The sequence below is a fragment of the Dipteris shenzhenensis genome, chromosome 1 (assembly GCF_047967505.1).
Source record: "Dipteris shenzhenensis isolate YYH24624 ecotype China chromosome 1, Dip_SZ_1.0, whole genome shotgun sequence".
NCBI classification, from domain to species: domain Eukaryota; kingdom Viridiplantae; phylum Streptophyta; class Polypodiopsida; order Gleicheniales; family Dipteridaceae; genus Dipteris; species Dipteris shenzhenensis.
The window spans coordinates 7,224,196-7,245,060 of NC_141596.1; the positions used below are offsets into that span (position 1 = coordinate 7,224,196).

Consider the following 20,865-nt stretch of genomic DNA (forward strand, 5'->3'; position numbering starts at 1 on the left):
AAATATTCCCTACTTATTCGATACAAATGCTTCAAAAGATGCACACAATGAAGAAATCTTCTCATTGCTTAAGGAGAGTCTACATATCTTCAAAGCAATTGACAAAAGACACAAAACATGTAGCAAAACAATAAACATTCCTACATCTCCAAAGAACACTTCTGGATTGCACTAAATATTGAACCTAAAGCCATGAATGATTATAGAAATTTATTCTAGAAATTTGGACATTGGTGATGGTTTGGTAAATGGTGCAAATGGAATATTCAAACAATCTTGCATCGACCAAGATCCACACATCATTTGGATACAATTTAATAATATTAACATTGGGAGAAAAACACGGTTCAACAATAAAAACCTCCACACCGAGAACATTCCTCCACAATGGACACCAATATTCCAAATTACAAGAGAATTTCAAATTGGAAAAAATCATTTGAATACTATTACTAGACGGCAATTTCCACTACAACCAAGCGCAGCAAGGACAATTCATCGTTCACAAGGACTATCAATGGACTATCTTGCATTTTATCCTTCCTTCATCAAGGCACATGGTCTTACATACACAACACTTTCACGTGTTCGCAATCCAAAAAATCTATTTCTCATCAATCCACTTGAGCCTAAGCACATCAAAATAGATAAAAACGTTGTAAAAGAGATAGAACGCTTGAGATTTCTTCGAAAATGGATTCCACAACAAATCAACCACTCTTTAAATAAACCCACACAAATGATAGTGCAATCTTTGAATACTAGAGCATTATCTTTGCATTATGAAGACATTGTTGTTGCTGACAAAAGCCTAATGAGTGCCACAATCTTATGCCTCCAAGAACTTCATTGCCAAAATAATGAATCACTCTCCCTAGAAAATTTCACAACTTTGCAAAACAACTATGGAGTTGGAATTACAACATGTTATAAAAGTAATGTACGATTGCAAATGCACGAATATATTACAAAAACAAGGTGCGAGTGTTTATTAAAAAAATTCAAAACATTTGAAGGTTCAAGTTTTGCAATCATTGATGTTTATAAACACCCTTCCTCACCACAACAATACTCATTAATATCTTGGAAAATATGATCTTGAAATTAAAACAACATTTTCCAACTACAATCTTAGGAGACTTCAATATTCATTATGACAACTCATTAATTTCATCACAACTTCAAAAATTCATGACAACAAATAATTTCATACAATTAATACAAGAACCAACAACTATTCATGGTTCCACAATTGACCACCTATGGAAAAACACGGACCATAACAACACAACATATGGAACAAACTTCATATACTAGTCTGACCACTCCCTTCTATATACAAACATAAATTAAATACGACAAGCCTATTGGATGTAATTCACCTTATTTTACCATGGCTATCGAAATCTTGCCACAACTGCGTCTAGCAGCGGTAGCTACAGCAAACGCTCGTGTGTAAGGTCCACTCACAAGTAGAAAGGTCCATTGACTCCATTCAAATTGTTGTGATCGCACCAAAGTTCCTTGTAGATTGAACCCAACTGCAGCAGTCAGACACCAGAGTTTCATCCTCAACCCAGACATTTCGTCTTGTCCATGGAACCCCATCAAGCCTTTCATAGGTCACCACTCTCGCGTTACAACAGCCGCCACATTCAGCCCTCACTTTGTTTGCCATAAGCACTTGCAGGTGGGATGGCCAGCACACACTACTTTTCACTTTATGTAGAGCTGAAAGAAGTGTCTGTGTGTAGCTAGGGAATTTTAAAGGATGGGAGATCCGAGAGAGGTTTCCTTCAAGTCTATGGGACAAAGAACTAGCGAAATTCTAGTCTAGAAAGAATCGCCCCTACAAGCATCCTACAATACTGTTCGGACTTGGGAGATTTAATACTGCTCATCACAGAGTCAACCATTCCCTCTCGAAGACTACAGTGGAGAACAAGCAGCCCAAAAATGATCGTTTTGGACAAAACGTATCAGGACTATTCAGTTTCCAACATGTATAAAAGATTTGAAGACATGGAGTGAACTTGAAACGAAGGAATTAAAAAGACATCAGGCATAGGTGGATAGTGGATCCACCAGCGGACAGTAATGTAGACAATGACGGAAGGAGCATTAAAGTACACAGGTCCCTTCTAGCAATCACCCAGCTTTCCATCACCGAAGAAAGGACGTAGAGTCGAGCGTGGCCACATGGGCATGTATGACAATGTGACCCGGCGTCAATCTATCCTAAGCCTATCAATGGGCCCTGCAAAAGGAAAGAGAAGTTACCTTTGGTAACATGGGATACCACACCTAAAGTTCCAACTAACTACAATTACCACTATAATTAGACTTAATAGATGCCTAAACAATCATGAGAGTAGAGTAGAAAATTTTAAAGCGTGATTCAATTACTATGTAAACTTGGTGGCCTTGTAGAAGATGATGAGATGAAACAACATGACATTTTTTGTTGCACTTCAAGGGGTCCAAAGCATGGCGAAAAAACAAAAAGCTCTAGAGACGTATATCATGCATGGGGTTGAGATGGTAGAGAAGGGTATCCTGTAGCTACAATAGTAGAGTAGTTACTATATCCTAACCAAGATAGAGTCAAGCTAAAGCTACTGACCCCGAGCCCTAGGGTGAGGACAGCCAATAGGGACTCTACACGGTCGATGGGCACATGTATTTTCTGGTACTTAGTGCATCATTTCATCCGAGTGAATCATGTATATTGAAGGTCAGGTTGACGTTTACGTTTAAAATTGAGCTGTAACTTCATTGTCAATGTGATTACCAACCATGAAATTAATACAATGGTGGATAGCTATGGGATGCCCAGATACCTTGGGAAAATTATGTCATTTGTACATCATCAAAAGCTCATCATACTTAAAAAGAGGAGCAGGACCTCATACAAAGTTCTAGAACAAGGGCTTTCATTGGCCAAAAATCACTAAAGATATTCTTCCTTGACTTTAACCACCATTAGAATCTAAAATCAAGAGAGGCATTCTCTTCTTTGACATAATATATTAAGAGGATAAACAGGGAGGAAGTGCCACAAGGCCAACAACAAAAAACACAGCAACCCGTACACATGAAGGAGCACTAGCACAGAGATGGACTGCAGCATTCTTGGGTACATCCGGACCCTCAACAGGAATAATAGCAACCTGCCCACTAGTACGAGTAATAGCAAATTGTACACTAGTAGGAGTAGCAGGAAGTTGGACACTAGGAGGATAAGTAGCATGCGGAAGAATGACATCACTTTGAGGTACATCAACATCAGTTACACTAAAATGGGTAGTAAGGGGACCACCAATGGGAGGTGCTTGAGAGTTGGCACCACCAGCATGTGAGAAAGTAATATTATGGGTCGATGTGTGATCAGGTGTAGCCAATTGTGAAACGCAACATAAAACATTGGTGAGTAATAGTTTGAATTTCGGGCGGACTTGTGCTCTTACCAAAGTTTTTCCCGTTGTAATGATTACCTTACTGGCATAATAATGAGATGATATCTATCAAAACTTGTTGCTCAGAACACCTGCAGAGCTTGACACATGTCACTACATGAGAAATTCTTCCCTCTATGCAGTCTCTATGATGCATCTTTGTGCATCAAACTATCCACAATCTATCTTGTCATCTACCCATAGCTCGCCACTTGTCATCTACGTGTAGCTTTGTTTTCCTGATCTAGATTTGCAACCACCGTGCTAATGTTCACTTGGTGCAACCATCGCACTGGTTCTTGGAGTTATTTTAGTCGTGGCTATAGCCACTCTTAATTAAACTAAAGAAAATGTATTTATCTTAATTGGTTGGGTCACGTGAAACCCCTCTTGGAGTCCCACGATTCTTTATATATTTTGCATTAAGGGGTCCCCTTTCTTAATTCATGCTCTTAGCCTGCCATCGAAAAGGGGAGCAAAGTTTCTATAGTGTAATCAGAGTGAAATTAATAGTTTAAAAAAATACCATGAACCTCACAAAAAACGGCTACACCCAAGCAAACATTGATCCTTATCTTAACCATGGTAGAAGAATGTTCAATGACACTAGTAGTGGAATCATGAGTAGCAACTAAAGTCTTCTTAGCATTCTTCCCACACTTAAGCAATTGATCATGGGCCTTCTTGAAGTTAGCAATCATGGCCCTTGCAAGTCTTATTTATTCATGTCCCACAGACATAAAAAGAATCTACTTAGACTTATAAAAATATCAATTTTTCTTATCTATACCACCATATTATTGAAATATTATTTATTTTCCAATTGTTGGTTTTCTACTAAATTATGTTGAAAATAGGAGCTATATTATCATATAGTTGAGTTATACCTTCACTAGTAGGACCTCCTGAAAGCTTGAATCAATTAGGTATAACTATTGAGCATACTTGCTGATATGGTTAATTATAATAACACAAAGGTGATAAACTAAGATACAAATAATTGAACATTTCAAATGTTCTTCATGAATATACAAGTTGCAATCTATTCCACATTGTCAGGGACAACTTGAGCATCATAAATTTAGATACTATAAAGTTATTGAACCAAGTACATCTAGACATAGGACGCCATGGTCTATCCCAATATTTTTTAAATGTCTATAGGATAGGAGAGCATTCAAAACTTTAGAGGCCTTTTGTTGTGGTAAACATTGTGCGTATATTATTTTTGATCTAGACAACTAAACATATTATTGGACACATAATAAAAGAAATAGGTTTTTAAAATGTAAAAAAAGATATGCATGTAGCCATGCTTGTCAAAGTTGCAGTTTTGCCAGTAGCATTCACTCTCACATTTAGCGTCTTGGATATACATGATGTGCATTTGGCATCCAATGGTTATTAAAATAAAGATCATGTTAAACACAAGTTGAAAATTACGAGAATATAACTTATTTTTTGTTTCGTCATTCACACAAGCAATGTTGTCAAGCAATAGATCCATGCTATTGGTTTTATTGACCTTATTGTCTTGAAAAGTTGTTTCACATGCTCTTCTCCTAGCCTCTTAATTAAAATCTTATTGCATCTTAAAGCATTGGCATTAATATTTCATAAGCTTTCTTATTGGGATCAATTGTAGATCAATCATCTCTTAGTTCTGTTGCATAACTTTAAGAATGTGGGGGCTTCTATTTGAGCACATTTGGTTGGTGACAAAGACACAAGGATAGTGTGGATTAAAAAATATGAAAAGGTCAAAACAGAAAGAGTAAATATAAGGATGATATTTAGAGCACATAATAGGACTCAACAATATCCATTGTTCTCCCCAAAGACATGTCACGTCATAGATTCCACCAAACTTTGGACCAGTGAAAGTGATATTTTTGTTCTTCTTGAACGCTATGAACAAGTAGACACAATTGAATTAAGCTAATGCCCTTCTTTTAAAACAATAGAAGTATATACGTTCATACATATTTAAGTGTAAGTTAAAATACTTAATGTCATTTTTTTTCAACAAAGGTGGTCTTTCATCTAGATTGTTCAAATCCAAGATGGTGGTTTGTGGTCCAAGTGGCTCCTCAAAGTAAACCGACTTTCGAAGATAGAGATGTTGATATTGAGATGCAATGCAATTAGTTGATGCTAATAGATCTAGGGAAGAATATGAAGATCATGATATGGGGCGAGAAGGTGGAGAACATGACATTGGGGAAGAATGAATGTCTCATGAATCACCCAATTGGTATATTATTAAGGATCATGATATATTGAAGGGCTTGAAGAGGATCGAGTCTTAGGTAGGATAGATCCTGATGATATAGGTGAGTTGGGAATAGAGCTAGAGATAGAATTATTTGGCAAAATGGACTTGGTTGAAGATGCAACCTTTTATGTACATACCATTAGTTTATTTCCTTGGTTCCTTTCACTCCCATACTTGTAATACATCAAATTTTGTATATTAAACTCCATCATGAATATTTTAATATTTTGATATCAAACTTGTTGTATATGTTCTTAAGTTTAATCTTTAAATTGATAAAAGTTATAAATCCAAATGAATTTGCGTCCTATATATTGTAAACTACTCTTTATAATTTTGTCGGCATCCTAGCAATGAGCTAATATTAGACCATACATAAACACTATTATGTGTTATTATCAATGAACTAATCAACAAATTGATTTCAATCCTAGTGCCTTTAAGAATATCATGCACATAAAACAAACAAATGTCCAAAGGGATTGGAATTCTTTAAATGACTTTAAATCTGTAGCATTCAGAAACTAGCTGTGAGCAACTTAAAGATCAGGCTCTATCTATACCTTAAAAGATGAATGCATGCATTTCTATATACACTATGCCAAACCTCAATACTGCTGCATAGAAGCAGCAGGACACAAAAACACATGCATTCATTAGAAGTATTAATCAAAAGCTTGATATGTTTTCCTACTAAAGCAGACAAACACAGAAGTCCTCGGAGCTTCACATGCTTCCATTACAACTACAAAAGGAACTAGTTCCCAATATATATTTAATGACTCAGTTCCTTTGGCTATCTGAGACGAGCCAGGTCAGGCATCTAGCCTTCCCTGTTGTTGGGATTCTCCCGCCAAGTTCTACTTTGATTTTTTAGCATTATTCCTGCAGCAACATGAGACCCATGTAATTATGGTTCATTCAACTGAGGACAAGAAAGAATCAGAGTCTAAAGGCCCTCAATTTGTGATACGAACTTATTGTAGTCACGTGACCTGAGTATTTATGGACAATTAGTGGAAACGAAGGTCCAAGAAAAGCATGAAAGCAAGGAAGGCTTTGGAAAAACATTCAAGAATTAGTTGAATAGGCCTGTGTTTGGGCTCTCGTCTAATCTGCCACCTGAGCAAGGGATAAACGGAGTATCAATTATGTTATCAATGCTGAAACAGCTCATTTTCTGGACTCCTCACTGCATTACATGAGGACATGCATATCCGAGATGTACAGAAGCTGTTCAGTAACTTTGTAAAGAGTTCACAGACAATGGTTGAGGGAGAAACTGCCAGAAAACTCAAGGTCATGAGAAGTGACAGGTTTGAGATCGCGCTAATTATTCCCCAACAAATCCCTAAAGATAAGATCTCTTGCCTTCCTTAGCACTAAGACAAGTGAACTCCTAAACCCATGTAAAGCACAACTCTCATAACCTTCCATTGTAGTGGATAATATTCCATCCAAGATCTCAGCCTTACCTTGCACCTCTCTCCCGAACAACCTCTTGTAGTCTACGTCCAATTCGCAGACACCATTCATGGAGTCAGCTTTATCTTAAACTTTTATCTACATCCTTTCGGTCATCAGTTTGAACTCGTACAAGGTTAAGACAAATTTCACATATTTGATGCAGACTGTTGCAGACCACCTAAAAATTAAACGAGCCATCAACTTTATGTTGATGCGGACTAGGTTGCAGCAGTAGAGACAAGCGTAGTTTGTATCTCTCTATCCTCTGTTTTTGTTGCTCTTTTGACCTGAAAAAAAACACATGTTATCATTCAGTTAAAAAGGCTGACACCAAAAACAGGTAGTATGATAACATCATACTAGATGTGCACTGACAACATTCAAACTCAAGGATATCTTTGTTAAAAAGAGACTGAATAATGAGTTTGGCTATGAGTGAAAGGAAATAAGCCATACATTTACATGTAAAGAGCACAAAACCCCAAATGGAATCACAAGACAAGTAAACATTCACGTCCTCCAAATTTTAATTACATTTTGTATATTCTTTTTGAAAGTCTTTCCAAGCATTGAAGCCAGAATGATTTGATGAATACGATCACAAAATCAGGTAAATTTATATTGAGGAGAAAAACTACTTGCTGCACACATTTGGTTGACCCACCCCCCTCTTCCCCGCCCTTTTTCTTTCGGATGGTGGCTGGGGACTGGGAATCATCCCAGGTCCTGAATTGGGCAGCATAGTTTGAGACTAACTACCCAATCTGGGAACCATAAATCTTTTTGTACCTCTACGTTGGAGCAGAGCACAGCGCTGTAATAATAGGGTGCAGCTTTGACCTCACCCTTCTGACATCACTTGCTTTAGTTATGGTTATGAAAGATCAAGCAACCCGGTGATTATTTGTTCTTTGAGGAACATTAGATCCCAAGCTCTATTAGGAAACCCTAAAAGACTTTGTAGTGTGCAGTTAGTCATTTGTGGTGTGCTCTCTAGCTGTGCCCTCTCTCCTCATCTCCACTCATCTCCTCTCCCCTCTTCATATTTTGTCAACCTCAACCCTAAAGAAGACTCAGAGAAGAAAGGAGATCCTCTCCAAACTCTGGAAACTTCACCATTCTTTGACCGAAGGCAATTCCAATAAAGATTACTCTTTATTTTCTTAGGAGAAGTCCCAAATGGTGGCATCCCCTCGGCTTCTAAACAATTGTCCTCAACTGAAAAGCTTCTTGATGGAACTGTAGAACTTGAGGATACTCTAAGAAGAATTCCTCATCTACCGACTTGGCATCAAGTGTCGATTAATTCTTAAACTTGACAAGGTATCTACAAATAACCTTGCCTCTGGGTTCTTTCTTCTCTGTATGATATACAATTTATTATGGTTGGAGGATCCCCTCATCTCTTCCATTTCAAGTAGCTCTTCTTGAACTGGTTCTCTGGGTTCTATAGAAGACTCACATGAAAAGCATTGTGAATCTTTCAAGGCTCGGGCTGCTCTAGTCGAAAAGCGACTTCATTTATGGCCTCACTAACTCTGAATGGTCCATAATACCTAGGAGATAACTTTGGGTATACTTCCTCTTTTCCTTCCATCTTTCTTAGTCGTGCTTTTTCAAACTTTAGTAAGACCAAGTCTCCTTGGAGATTTGTCACGGGGACGTGATGGTAATGGTGAAGTGTCTAAACTAACTGTCACTGAATTTGGCCTAGGGGTGCCAGGCTGGGGGCACTAGTTAATATCCAAAGGGTACCTATGATTTCATGTGCAACAAGTGCAACTCCTAGTGCTATTAGAGTGGTTCCAGTTTCTAAGGTCATTGGTTTGGTTCACTGGGGTCATCCTTTAAAAATTGACCAACTAGAGATCCTATAAACTAGGGTCATTGGTTCATGGTTTGCCAACTGACCCCCCTAGGGGCATTAAAACCCCACGCCCCATATGCCATGTGTCTGTGTGTGGAGCTTGTGTGGCCTCTCTGCTTGCCTTGTGGCACCCGTGTTTCACCTCTAGAAGCACCTAGAAGGCCTTGGAGCCTCTCCCTTGCCTTCCTTGCTGTTCTGGGCCTTCTCCCCTACCAGAGGTCACTCATTTTGAAGATGGCAGATTTTTGCAGCTCTCCTCTTGCTGGCTGAAGTGGATTTTGAAGCTTTCTTCACGACAATTCTCCTCCCCTTGGTGTTTCCGACTGCTGGCATGCTCCTTGGACCTAGACGCCTTCATGATGGGCCTTTTCTGAAGGTTTTCTTGACTTTCTTCATGACAAAAGTCCTCCTTTCCTACATCTGAGGCCATAATCTTGGGCACCTCACTCCTAGCTCCTGTCTGGTGCAAGGTGCACTAAGATCTGAGGTGTTTGTGGGTTGAAAACTCCATTCTGGTGGATGCAATCATGGTGGATTTGCTACAGCTTGCTGGACACTCTTTCTTTTGACCTTTGTTGGTGCTGGAAGTCAGTCAAGAGCAGCTCCCTCCTTACCAAAGTCTGCTGTCTGCTGTTCAACCATCTTCTGGGGCTGTTTCGAGCTGAAACAGGCTCCGTTTGTTGGCCAAATTCTTGTCTTCTCCTTCTTCTCTGTGCTACTGTCATTCTTGCTGAGTTTCTGCGAGGTTGGATGCCCTGCCTGTTGGCCCAGGAGAGGATTGGGGCACTGGTTGTGATACTCTCTTCCTGAGGGTGCAGAGGCAAGCCTTGGGCTCAATAATGGCTTTGATTTATGTGGATGCATTACTTGGCAGGTTGTCAGGTTGTTCTACGTGTGTTGTGCATGGCTACTGAGGGGAACCAAGAGAATAGCACTGGGAGTTGGTCACGGGCACAACCACGGGTTGGCATTGTATTGGGTTGCACCTGCGGGTGAGCTCTTGAAGGGAGTCCCTTGTATTTGAGCTAACCAGCAATCAAATAAATACCGCAAGGGGTGCCAAGTGTTGGGGCCAACAGGTGTCACTACGCATGCTTTTGAGTAGGGGCATTCTAGCCTCCCTTGTTTTGAATGATTCAGTGATGCTATGCTGTGAAGTTATATGCTCTAATTATTGTTTTTGGGCAATGGCAATGGTAGATGTTGCCTGTATTTCAGAGTTGTGAGATACTAGTGTCAGTTATACTGCCCTTTGTCAGCCAAAGGCCAATTATAGTGGTTCTGTCACCGGGACACTCATTAAATCATTGAGAGGAGTCCTTGGGCAGCTTGGATAGAGAAAGCATTTGATGATTGTTTTCTTGGTACAGCCACCCATTGTCTTGGATATGGAGCATATAAGGCTTGATTATGATGCAAACTCAAAGTCTGAGCCAGAGCAACAGATAAGGGGAGCACACCCTGGAATAAGAGAGCAAGATGCAGCCCATGAAGGGCAGAATACTCAGGTTGATGCATTGGGGCAGCCAGCTCCACAAGTGCATAACCCTGTTGGTACAGTTGCATTGGGTGCAGACCCAAGTGTACAGCCAAATGCTATGGTAGTGATGCAAACTCAGATGGCTTCTGTGTTGCAAGTTTTAACTCAGAGCTTTGTTGAGATTGTACATAATCCAGCTTTAATGCGGAGGGCAGAGGCACAACCCATCCAGGATCCACAAATGCATGAGGGACAGCCACAGACACCAGTAGTACAACCACTTGCAATGCCATAGAGGCAAGGACCAAATGGGAATGAGCATGGTAGCAATGCTCAGAATGTGCAGCAAGGGCAGCAAGCCCAACCACAGTATGTGGTTCAGCCAACTCACATTGAAGGAGGATCTATATTTCAGGCCATGACCTCACAGCCAGCCCCAAATTCTTTGTATGTTAATGTGGGGATACAACTTGGAATGCAGGGAGGCAGTCCCATGGTGTCTCACACTCAACCTTTTTGCAGCAATTTCAGGCCATGACCTCACAGCCAGCCCCAAATTCTTTGTATGTTAATGTGGGGATACAACTTGGAACGCAGGGAGGCAGTCCCATGGTGTCTCACACTCAACCTTTTTGCAGCTATTTGACTTGGCTTTTGTTGGAGGTTACTTCGAAGAGTCCACGAAAATCAGAAGGCAGCCACATTCCTCAAACGTAATGTGATGCAATGGTGGTCTAGTCTTCTTCTTCAAAGGCAGACACTTGCTACATGGGTTGATTTCAAGAAGGTATTCTCAGCCACATGGCTCACCACTACACTTGAAGTGGATGTCATGACTCAGTGGCATAACTTGAATGCTAGGGAATGCAAGAATCTAGAAGACTACAACAAGAAGTTTTGGGATGCACTTCTGCCTATGAGCTCCTACTAGAAAGTCCCTTTTCAGAGCAGGTTGAAAAGTATTGTTGTGGTCTTCCTAAAGAGCTAAGGGACTACTATACAAAGACACACATTTCCAGCATGTCACAGTTGATAGAGAATGCAAACACAGCTTACTCACTCATGCAAGGTAGAGTCTCAAGCTTCAAAAGCAACTTCAAGGAGGAGCCAAAGAAAACACAGCAAGCTGGAAAAGTACCTTTCAAATCAAAGTTTGTGGCAAGTCAAAGAAGAAAACAGCAGCCCTCTTCTCTTACCTCTGAAGAGAGGAATAAATTGTTTGCTGAAGGGAAGTGTTTACTCTACAAAGAGATTGGTCATAGGGCAGCAGATTGTGCTAACAAGAAGAGAAAAGAACTTGCAGCAACTCGGGCTGAGTCTAATCAAGGCACCAAAGAGGACCCCAGAGGCAAAGAAACCCAAGCCAAGTGCTGGCCACATTCCTGATATCATTGGGGGTGAGCATGATGAGAAGAAGACAAAGATGTGCAGAGTATGGGGCAAGCTACGGGATCAACATTGTTTGTACTTCTTTGACTCACAGGCCAAAGCAAATTTTATCACTCATGAACTTGCATCTCAATTGGGTCTTCGACCAGAGGAGATTGGCCCTCTTTGTGAGGCCAACATGGCTAATCCGGAGCTCAGTACCCCTGTCACTCCTATCATAGGGAAGCTACGGATTCACGTTCAAGGCTATGTGGATTATGAGGATTATTATGTGATGCCTTTACCTGAGTGTGATGTTTTCCTGGGGATGTCTTGAATGTACCATGTTCATGCTATCATTGATACACATGATAAGAAGCTTACCTTGACTTATAGGGGTAAAACCCAAGTCATAGATGTAAACATGAAAGGGGAATCAATCCCAATTGTATCCGCTTCGGCGATTTCTTCCATGATGAAAAAGCATCTTTCAGCGTATTGGATATTTGTAAAAGAAAAGAAACCAGTAGAGGATGAATCTAATTTCTCCAAGCTGGAAAAACAGCAAACTGAGTTTTTATTTCAGTTTCAAGATTGTTTCTCAAATGAACTCCCAGAGGAGTTACCTCCTAAGAGGCCAGAAGATCATACCATTGACGTCATTCCTAGCAGCTCTCCACCAAATCAACCACCATACAAGGTGAGTGCGGCACAGCAAGAGGAGATCATGTGTCAGGTGAATGAATTGCTACAGAAGGGGCTGATTCAGCCAAGCTTTTCTCCATATTGTTCTCCCGTCCTACTTGTGCAGAAGAAGGATGGATCTCGGAGAATGTGTATTCACTACAGGGCTTTGAATAAGATCTCTATCAAGAATCGATTTCCTATTCCACGCATTGATGACATCTTGGATCGATTAGAGGGATCAGCCATCTTCAGTCGCATTGACTTGAAGAGTGGTTACCATCAGATACGAATCAGGCCCAAAGATGTACACAAGACTGCCTTCAAGACTACTTTTGGGCTCTATGAGTTTCTTGTCATGCCATTTGGTCTAACTAATGCTCCTGCTACCTTCAATCGCAAGATGGATAGCATTTTCAAAGAGCACACAAAGTTTATGGGTACATTCTTTGATGACATTATTGTGCACTCGAAAGATGAAGAGGAGCATAGGTAACACTTGGCAGTTGTATTTGCAGAGCTCAAGAAACACTAGTTACTAAAAAGAGTGAGTTCTTCATGCCAGAGATCCATTTCTTGGAACACATCATCTCACGGGATGGAGTAAGGATGGTGTTAGAATTATAGATATAATTCAGCAGTGACCAATGTAATTTAATAAGCTAGTTAGGGGCACTTTTCCCTCTTTAAGAGGTTTTTCCCCCTAACTGCAGTTATTTCACTAACAATGGTTAGTGACTACTAAGGTTTTGTCACTAGGACAAAACCTTATCTCTCACTCTTTCAGTTGTACTCTCACACTCTTTTATTGCAACTAAGCTTTCAAGCTTTCAGCTCTCAGCTCACTCTCTCTTGCTCTCTCTCTCTCCCCAATACTCACATTTGGTATCAGAGCAAGTTCAAGAGCTCCGTGCTCCCTGCTCCCTTAAGCTCTTGCTCTCTGCCTCTAGCTCCAGCCCAACATCTCCCTGCTCCAATCGCTCGCTGTCCGTACTGATCTGCAGTACCTATGCTGTCCAAACTAATCGTGATCGTCCGTACCTACGCTTCCTTCCTTGACGCTCCGTACGTTCGCCGTACATCTTCTCTATTGCACGCCGTACAACAGTCGATGTCTGTACTGCAGCGCCGTACCAACCTTACTTGCATCAACGCCGTACCAGTCGTACATGCCATAAGGTCGCCGTACGTACATACGCGTACCAACCGTACATGGTTCTGTACATTGTCCATTCCTGCTTCCGTACATCGTCCTACATGTTTCCGTACAGGTCGTCATACATCTCTGCACCGTACATCCGTACTTTGCCGTACAGCCTCACCAAGCTCAGTTCGTACACCTCGGATACTTGCGCTGAGTTGTCCATACAGATTCCGTACATCAGTACTATTTGCTTGCAGCCCATCCGTACAGGCACTCTTCAAGATTGGTCATTTGGTAGGTACACTTTGCTTGTTTGGCAGAGCAATCTTTGGACAGATTTGAGCACAATCTGTGAATTGGGCAATTTGTTAGATTTGGGGCTTTTGTCCATTTTTTGACACACATTGCAAGCATATTGCAAAGATTGGCCAAGAAATTGGGGCTTTTGCAGGAGAATAGCTATTTGGGTGAAATCTGACTCAATTTCAAGCTCGAAATTTGAGGCTTTCAATTTTGCAATACAATTTCTTGAAATATTTTGGGGATTTTGTAATTACACTGCAATTTCGCAGTGAAATTTCAGGCTTTTGCAAACAGAGTGAAATTCTTGCAACATTTGGGACTTTTGATCAATTTGCCCCTTTCTGGTTGCAATTTCGGGCCTATTTTGGAGCTTTTGTGTTGGGAGAGCAATTTTGGAGATTTCAATTCATACTGTCTTTCTTGAAGTGTTTTACAGCACTGTTCGCAGATTCTGGAGAGTTTTTGATGCTTGGACAGATTTCTGACAGTGCAAGTGCAGAAATCTGAGTTGCATTTACAGCCAGTGCTTGGCTATGTTTTTTGGCAGTTGTGCATTTCATTCCAAGTAAGGAAATTCCGTCTTGTATCTGCTAAAATCTCTTTCTCGGATATGGCCCAGCAAAATCAGAATGATTTCCAGTTCGGTGGTCTTTCATAGGAAGACAAGTTGGATGGTACCAACTACTCCCTCTCGAGTTTTATGGTACGCAATATTCTGATTTCTCGCAATTTATGGGATTATGTGAATGGGGGTAAGATCCGACCAGCAGGTATGGCACCTAATACCCCTCCTCAGCAAGGAGGTGGAAGAGGTCGTGCACAGGGTGCAGTTACAGAACTAGTTGTTGATGCAGCTATAGCCACTACTCAGAGTAGAAGAGATGGAATTCACGCGATGCCTTAGCTTTGTCATGCATCTCTCTTTCAGTGAAAAGATTTATCATTCCGCATATCCGGTCGTGTAAGACCTCGAAGGCAGCGTGGGATATTTTAGAAAGCATGTATGCAGCCCGGAATGATGCAAGGGTATCTTTCTTGAAAGGAGAGTTAAGTAATACACATATGGAAGAGGGTGACTCCATGTCACTCCACCTCACAAAGCTACACGATCTCAAAGAGCAATTATTGAACATAGATGAGATTATTCCTGATTCAGAGATGATTACTACCACTCTAAATTCCCTTTTTGAGTCTTATCTCAACTTTCATACCTCGCTGAACTTATCATTGAGGGGGGGTGCAAATCCTCTCACTTTTCATGAGTTGATAGGACTTCTTCTTCAAGAAGAGCAAACCTGGAAAAACTTGGCTTCATGTGCAGGTGAACAAGCTATGCTCTCAAAGTTCAAGTCAAAAACAAAGGGATAGGCAAAGACATCAGTAAATCAGCCTTCCAGTGCGTCAGGACAGCCTTCACAAAAGGCTAAAAATGATGCAAGTAAGCCCAAGAAGAAGGGTTTTTGTCATTACTGCAAAAAGCCAAGTCATCACATTGCAGAATGTAGGAAAAGGCTTGCAAAAGAGAAGAAAAACAGCTCCGGTATGGCTGTTTCAGATTCAGCTCCTCATGCATCTGACAGTGGGGATGCTGCAGCCAACTTTGTTGGACAAGATTATGCCTTTTTATCCTGCATTTCAGATTCTAGGCTGGCTGCTGCAGATGCTCAGGATAGTACAACCACTTGTAATGATGATACATATGCATTTTTGACTTGCATTTATGACTCTTCTACGGATGCATCTGCTTTCAGTGTCAATGAAACACTGAATACTTGGTATTTTGACAGCGGTGCATCCAAGCATATCACTTCTAGGAAGTGTCTCTTTACTTCCTTGCATCCACCTCCCGTTGGTAAGAAAGTCACTTGTGCCAATAACTCGTCATATTCAATACGTGGCACAGGAGAAGTTGAGCTTACTGCCATTGATGCCTCAGTTTTCAGACTTTCAGATGTCTTATATGTGCCTGGTATCACCAAGAATCTTCTTTCAGTGTCCACTCTTAACAGGGCTGGATTTCAGGTCATCTTTGAGGATGACAAATGTGCTGTCCGAGACAGGGAAAATGATTATGCCTTGAGATTATCTAGTACTCTGCTGTGTGGGCTTTTTCAGCTTGATCTTTTTGAGAAAAGAGCAACCCATGCTCTTGCAGTTTCTACTCCTATTGCTGCCATGCAGAATGCAGAATTATGGCATGCCCGATATGGCCACATGCATTACAACAGCTTGATGACACTTCAGAAGCACTCTATGGTTGATGCATTGCCACCTCTTGAGATACCTCCTCCACATGCCTGTGAAGGGTGCATTTTAGGCAAGATGCATAGATTCCCTTCAAAAAGGATGGTTCAGTTAAAGCTGTATGCAAATTACAGCTTATACACAGTGATGTCTGTGGTCCCATGAGGACTCCATCATTGGGTGGTCATCTCTACTTAGTTACTTTTATTGATAATTACTCCAATTTCACTTGGGTCTTTGGGCTGAAGCGCAAATAAGAAGTGTTTATGCTGTTTAAACACTTTTCAGCCATGGTTGAAAATGAAACCGGATTCAAGATACAGACATTGCGCACAGATAGAGGTGGGGAATACTTGTCTACAGATTTTGATGCTTTTCTGAAAGGCAAGGGTATTGTGCATCAGCTCACAGTGAGGCTGACCCCTCAGCAAAATAGCAAAGCTAAGAGGAAAAATAGAACTCTTATGGAGATGGACATATGTATGCTCAAAAGCAAACACATGCCTCACAAATTCTGGCTTGAAGGTCTAATGTGTGCCAACTACATTTTAAATCGGGCTCCCACTAAGGCTTTGAAAACAAAAACTCCCTATGAGGTCTAGAATGGGAGAAAGCCTTCAGTGGATCATTTCCGAGTCTTTGGATGCCTTGCATATGCTCATGTGCCAGTTGAATTTAGACACAAGTTGTCAGATAAAAAATTAAGTGCATATTTATTGGGTACCGTCTCTACAATCCTGCTACACGCAAGATCATTGTCAGTAGAGATATGATATTTGCAGAAAATTCAGCCCACACTCAGGCTGAATTTCATATTCCTTCTTCTTCAGAGGATGTTTTTGAGGGGTTACTACCCATTGCTTTGGGTTCCCCCGCTGATATTTCTGATGCAAATCAGAATTTACAGCCACCTCCCGATGCTCCAGTTCAGCCACAAGATGTCTTGCCACCTCCACAGGCAGTGGAACAGGTGGTTCAGTAAGAAATTGCAGACATACATGCAGCAAAAACAGTCCCAAACTGGCTGTTACAGACTCTCAGAGAGACTAAGATTGATGCTCCATTACCTGGCAGGACTCGCAGTGCAAAAGGCACATGGAAGGTGCTAATTCAGTGGAATCAACATATGCAGGTAACTCTTCTAGATGAGGACGAGACTGCAACATTCGAAGAACCAAAGGACAATGTGCATTGGATGAATGCCATGCACAATGAGTTGCAGTCCATTAAGAAAAATCAGACTTGGGATGTCGTCGACTTGCCACCAGGTAAACATGCCATTGGTACACGATGGGTTTTCAAGGTGAAACAGAAGCCAGATGGCTCCATTGACACATACAAGGCAAGCCTGGTTGCTAAAGGCTATGCTCAGAAAGAGGGCATAGATTATGAGGAGACATTTGCTCCTACATCCCGGATGACCACCATCCGATCTGTTATTGCAATGGCTGCACATTTTGAGTGGAATGTTCATCAGTTGGACATAAAAACAGCCTTCTTAAATGGAGACTTGCTGGAAGAGGTTTATGTCAAACAACCTCCCGGCTTTGAAATTACAGCAAATGCACTTCAGGTATGCAAGCTAAACAAAGCTTTGTATGGGCTGAAACAAGCCCCTCGTGCATGGTATGCCAAGATTCATGCCTTTTTGACCAGCAAGGGGCTGCACAATAGTCCTACTAAGAGCACCCTCTACATCAAGATGGATGGGGGGGAAATTTTAGTCATCCTTCTTTATGTCGATGACTTACTGCTCACAAGGTCCAATGAAGATAATATTACAGATTTCAAAGCTGATTTGCAGACCACCTTTGACATGTCAGATTTGGGGCTGCTTCACTTTTATTTGGGGATCCAGTTCTCTCAAGAGAGACGTGGCACTATTATGTCTCAGTCCAAGTATGTGCAGAGATGCTTAGACAGATTTAACATGCATGATTGTAAGCCCATAGCCACTCCCATGGAGCCAGGGCTGAAACTCACAATGCATGATGCAGGAGAATCAGTTGATGCCACATCTTACAGTCAGGTTGTTGGATGCTTCATATATCTCTGCAACACTAGACCTGATATTCAGTTTGGAGTATCTCAGGTAAGCAAGTATATGCACAGCCCAAAAACTATGCATTGGCAAGCAATTAAGCGCATCCGTTATTTGCAAGGCACGAAGTCTTTTGGCTTGTTATTTCCCAAGGGGGGTGACTTGCAGATGCATGCCTACAGTGATTCAGATTGGGCTGGTGATTATGACGCTAGGCAGTCCACTAGTGGCAATTGTTTCTTTTTGGGTAAATCTTGCATTTCCTAGCTGAGCAAGAAACAATCTACAGTGGCTACCTCATCATGTGAAGCTGAGTACAAGGCAGCTGTCACAACAACAATTGAATGTGTCTGGCTGCGACGTCTATTTGCTGATCTTCCTCTGTCATTGGAGGGTCCTTCTCCAATTCTCACTGATAGTCAGAGTGCCATTGCAGTGGCAAAGAATCCAGTGTTTCATGCTCGCACGAAGCACATTGAGGTTCACTATCACTACATAAGAGAGAAGTTGCATGCAGGAGAGATCAGTATGGTCTTTGTGTCCACACATGACAACGTTGCAGATATTTTCACCAAAGCACTACCACGTGAAAAGTTTGAGGCATTTCGCAGTGCCCTGAACTTATATCCGTTTGGTGATTGATCAGCCTTGTACATGACATTGGCACTGCAGGGGGGTGTTAGAATTATAGATATAATTCAGCAGTGACCAATGTAATTTAATAAGCTAGTTAGGGGTACTTTTCCCTCTTTAAGAGGTTTTTCCCCCTAACTGCAGTTAGTTCACTAACAATGGTTAGTGACTACTAAGGTTTTGTCACTAGGAGAAAACCTTATCTCTCACTCCTTCAGTTGTACTCTCACACTGTTCTATTGCAACTAAGCTTTCAAGCTTTCAGCTCTCAGCTCACTCTCTCTTGCTCTCTCTCTCCCCAATACTCACAGATGGACCCTGCCAAGATAGAGGCAATCAAGAATAGGCCTCCATTGAAGAACCTACATGAAGTCCGTAGTTTTCTTGGCTTGTGTTCATACTACAAGCGCTTCATACGCTATTTTACTGAGATAGCTTCACCTTTACATGCCTTGCAGAAGAAGGCAGTGCCTTTCCGTTGGGGGAAGAAAGAAATTGCAGCATTCAATGAGCTGAGAGAAAAGCTATGCTCTGATCCTGTTATCATTTTGTCAAACTTGCGAAAGCCTTTTGTTCTTCACTACGATGCAAGCGGCAACAGTGTTGGTGGAGTACTTATGCAAGAAGGCAAAGTGGTTGCATATGAAAGCAGGCTCCTCTGAGATGCTGAACACAACATGAATGTGTATGAGCAAGAATTGGTAGCTGTAATACATGCTCTTACTGTGTGGAAGCACTATCTTTTAGGTACTGATTTTTATGTGCAAACTGATCATCAATCGCTGCGATACTTTCTCACTCAGAGAAAGTTGTGAGAGAAGCACATGAGATGGGCAAACTTCCTTTCCATTTTTCATTTTCAGATTGTTCATGTGGCTGGAAAGAAAAATGTAGTGGCTGAAGTAGGAGCAAAAGTCTCTTCATAATCTATGCCCTTTTTCTGAGCATAGCCCATCGTGTGCCAATGGCATGTTTACCTGGTGGCAAGTCTACAACATCCCAAGTCTGATTTTTTTTAATGGACTGCAACTCATCGTGCATGGCATTCATCCAATGCACATTGTGCTTTGCTTCTTCTATTGTTGCAGGCTCCTCCTCATCCAGAAGAGTACCTGCATATGCTGATTCCACTGAATTAGCACCTTCCATGTGCCTTGCTGCACTACGAGTCCTGCCAGGTAATCGAGCATCAATCTTACTCTCCCTGAGAGTCTGTAACAGCCAGTTTGGGACTGTTTTTGCTGCATGTATGTCTGCAATTTCTTGCTGCACCACCTGTTCCACTGCCTATGGAGGTCGCAAGACATCCTGTGGCTGAACTGAAGCATCGGGAGGTGGCTGTAAATTCTGATTTGCATCAGAAATATCAGCAACGGAACCCAAGGCAATGGGTAGCAACCCCTTAAAAACATCCTCTGAAGAAGAAGGCATATGAAATTCAGCCCGAGTGTGAGCTGAATTTTCTGCAAATATCACATCTCTACTGACAATGATCTTGCATGTAGCAGGATTGTAGAGACGGTACCCCTTGCTTTCTGCACTGTACCCAACAAATATGCACTTAATTGCCTTATCTAACAACTTGTGCCTAAATTCAACTAGCACATGAGCATATGCAAGGCATCCAAAGACTCGGAAATGATCCACTGAAGGCTTTCTTCCATTCCAGACCTCATAAGGAGTTTTTGTTTTCAAAGCCTTAGTGGGAGCCCGATTTAAAATGTTTGACACACATGAGACCTTCAAGCCAGAATTTGTGAGGCATGTGTTTGCTTTTCAGAATGCATCTGTCCATCTCCATAAGAGTTCTATTTTTCCTCTTAGCTTTGCCATTTTGCTGAGGGGTCAGCCTCACTGTGAGCTGATGCACAATACCCTTGCCTTTCAGAAAAGCATCAAAATCT

The 20,865-nt window shown here is 41.4% G+C and overlaps 1 protein-coding gene across 4 annotated transcripts in view; it reads right to left on the reverse strand.

Annotated features, from left to right (window-relative positions):
* Window positions 1-6,798: 6,798 nt before the first annotated feature.
* Window positions 6,799-20,865, reverse strand: part of LOC147905313 (uncharacterized) — a 109,602-nt gene continuing 95,535 nt past the window's right edge. For 2 of the 4 annotated variants that reach the window (XM_087399604.1, XM_087399530.1), the window contains one exon: window positions 6,804-7,484. In XM_087399604.1, coding sequence (XP_087255730.1) covers window positions 7,376-7,484 — 109 coding nt within the window. In that variant the 3' untranslated portion in view covers window positions 6,804-7,375. Of the gene's footprint in view, window positions 7,485-20,865 lie in introns of all 4 variants that reach the window. The other 2 variants (XM_087399772.1, XM_087399691.1) reach the window with 2 other exon arrangements.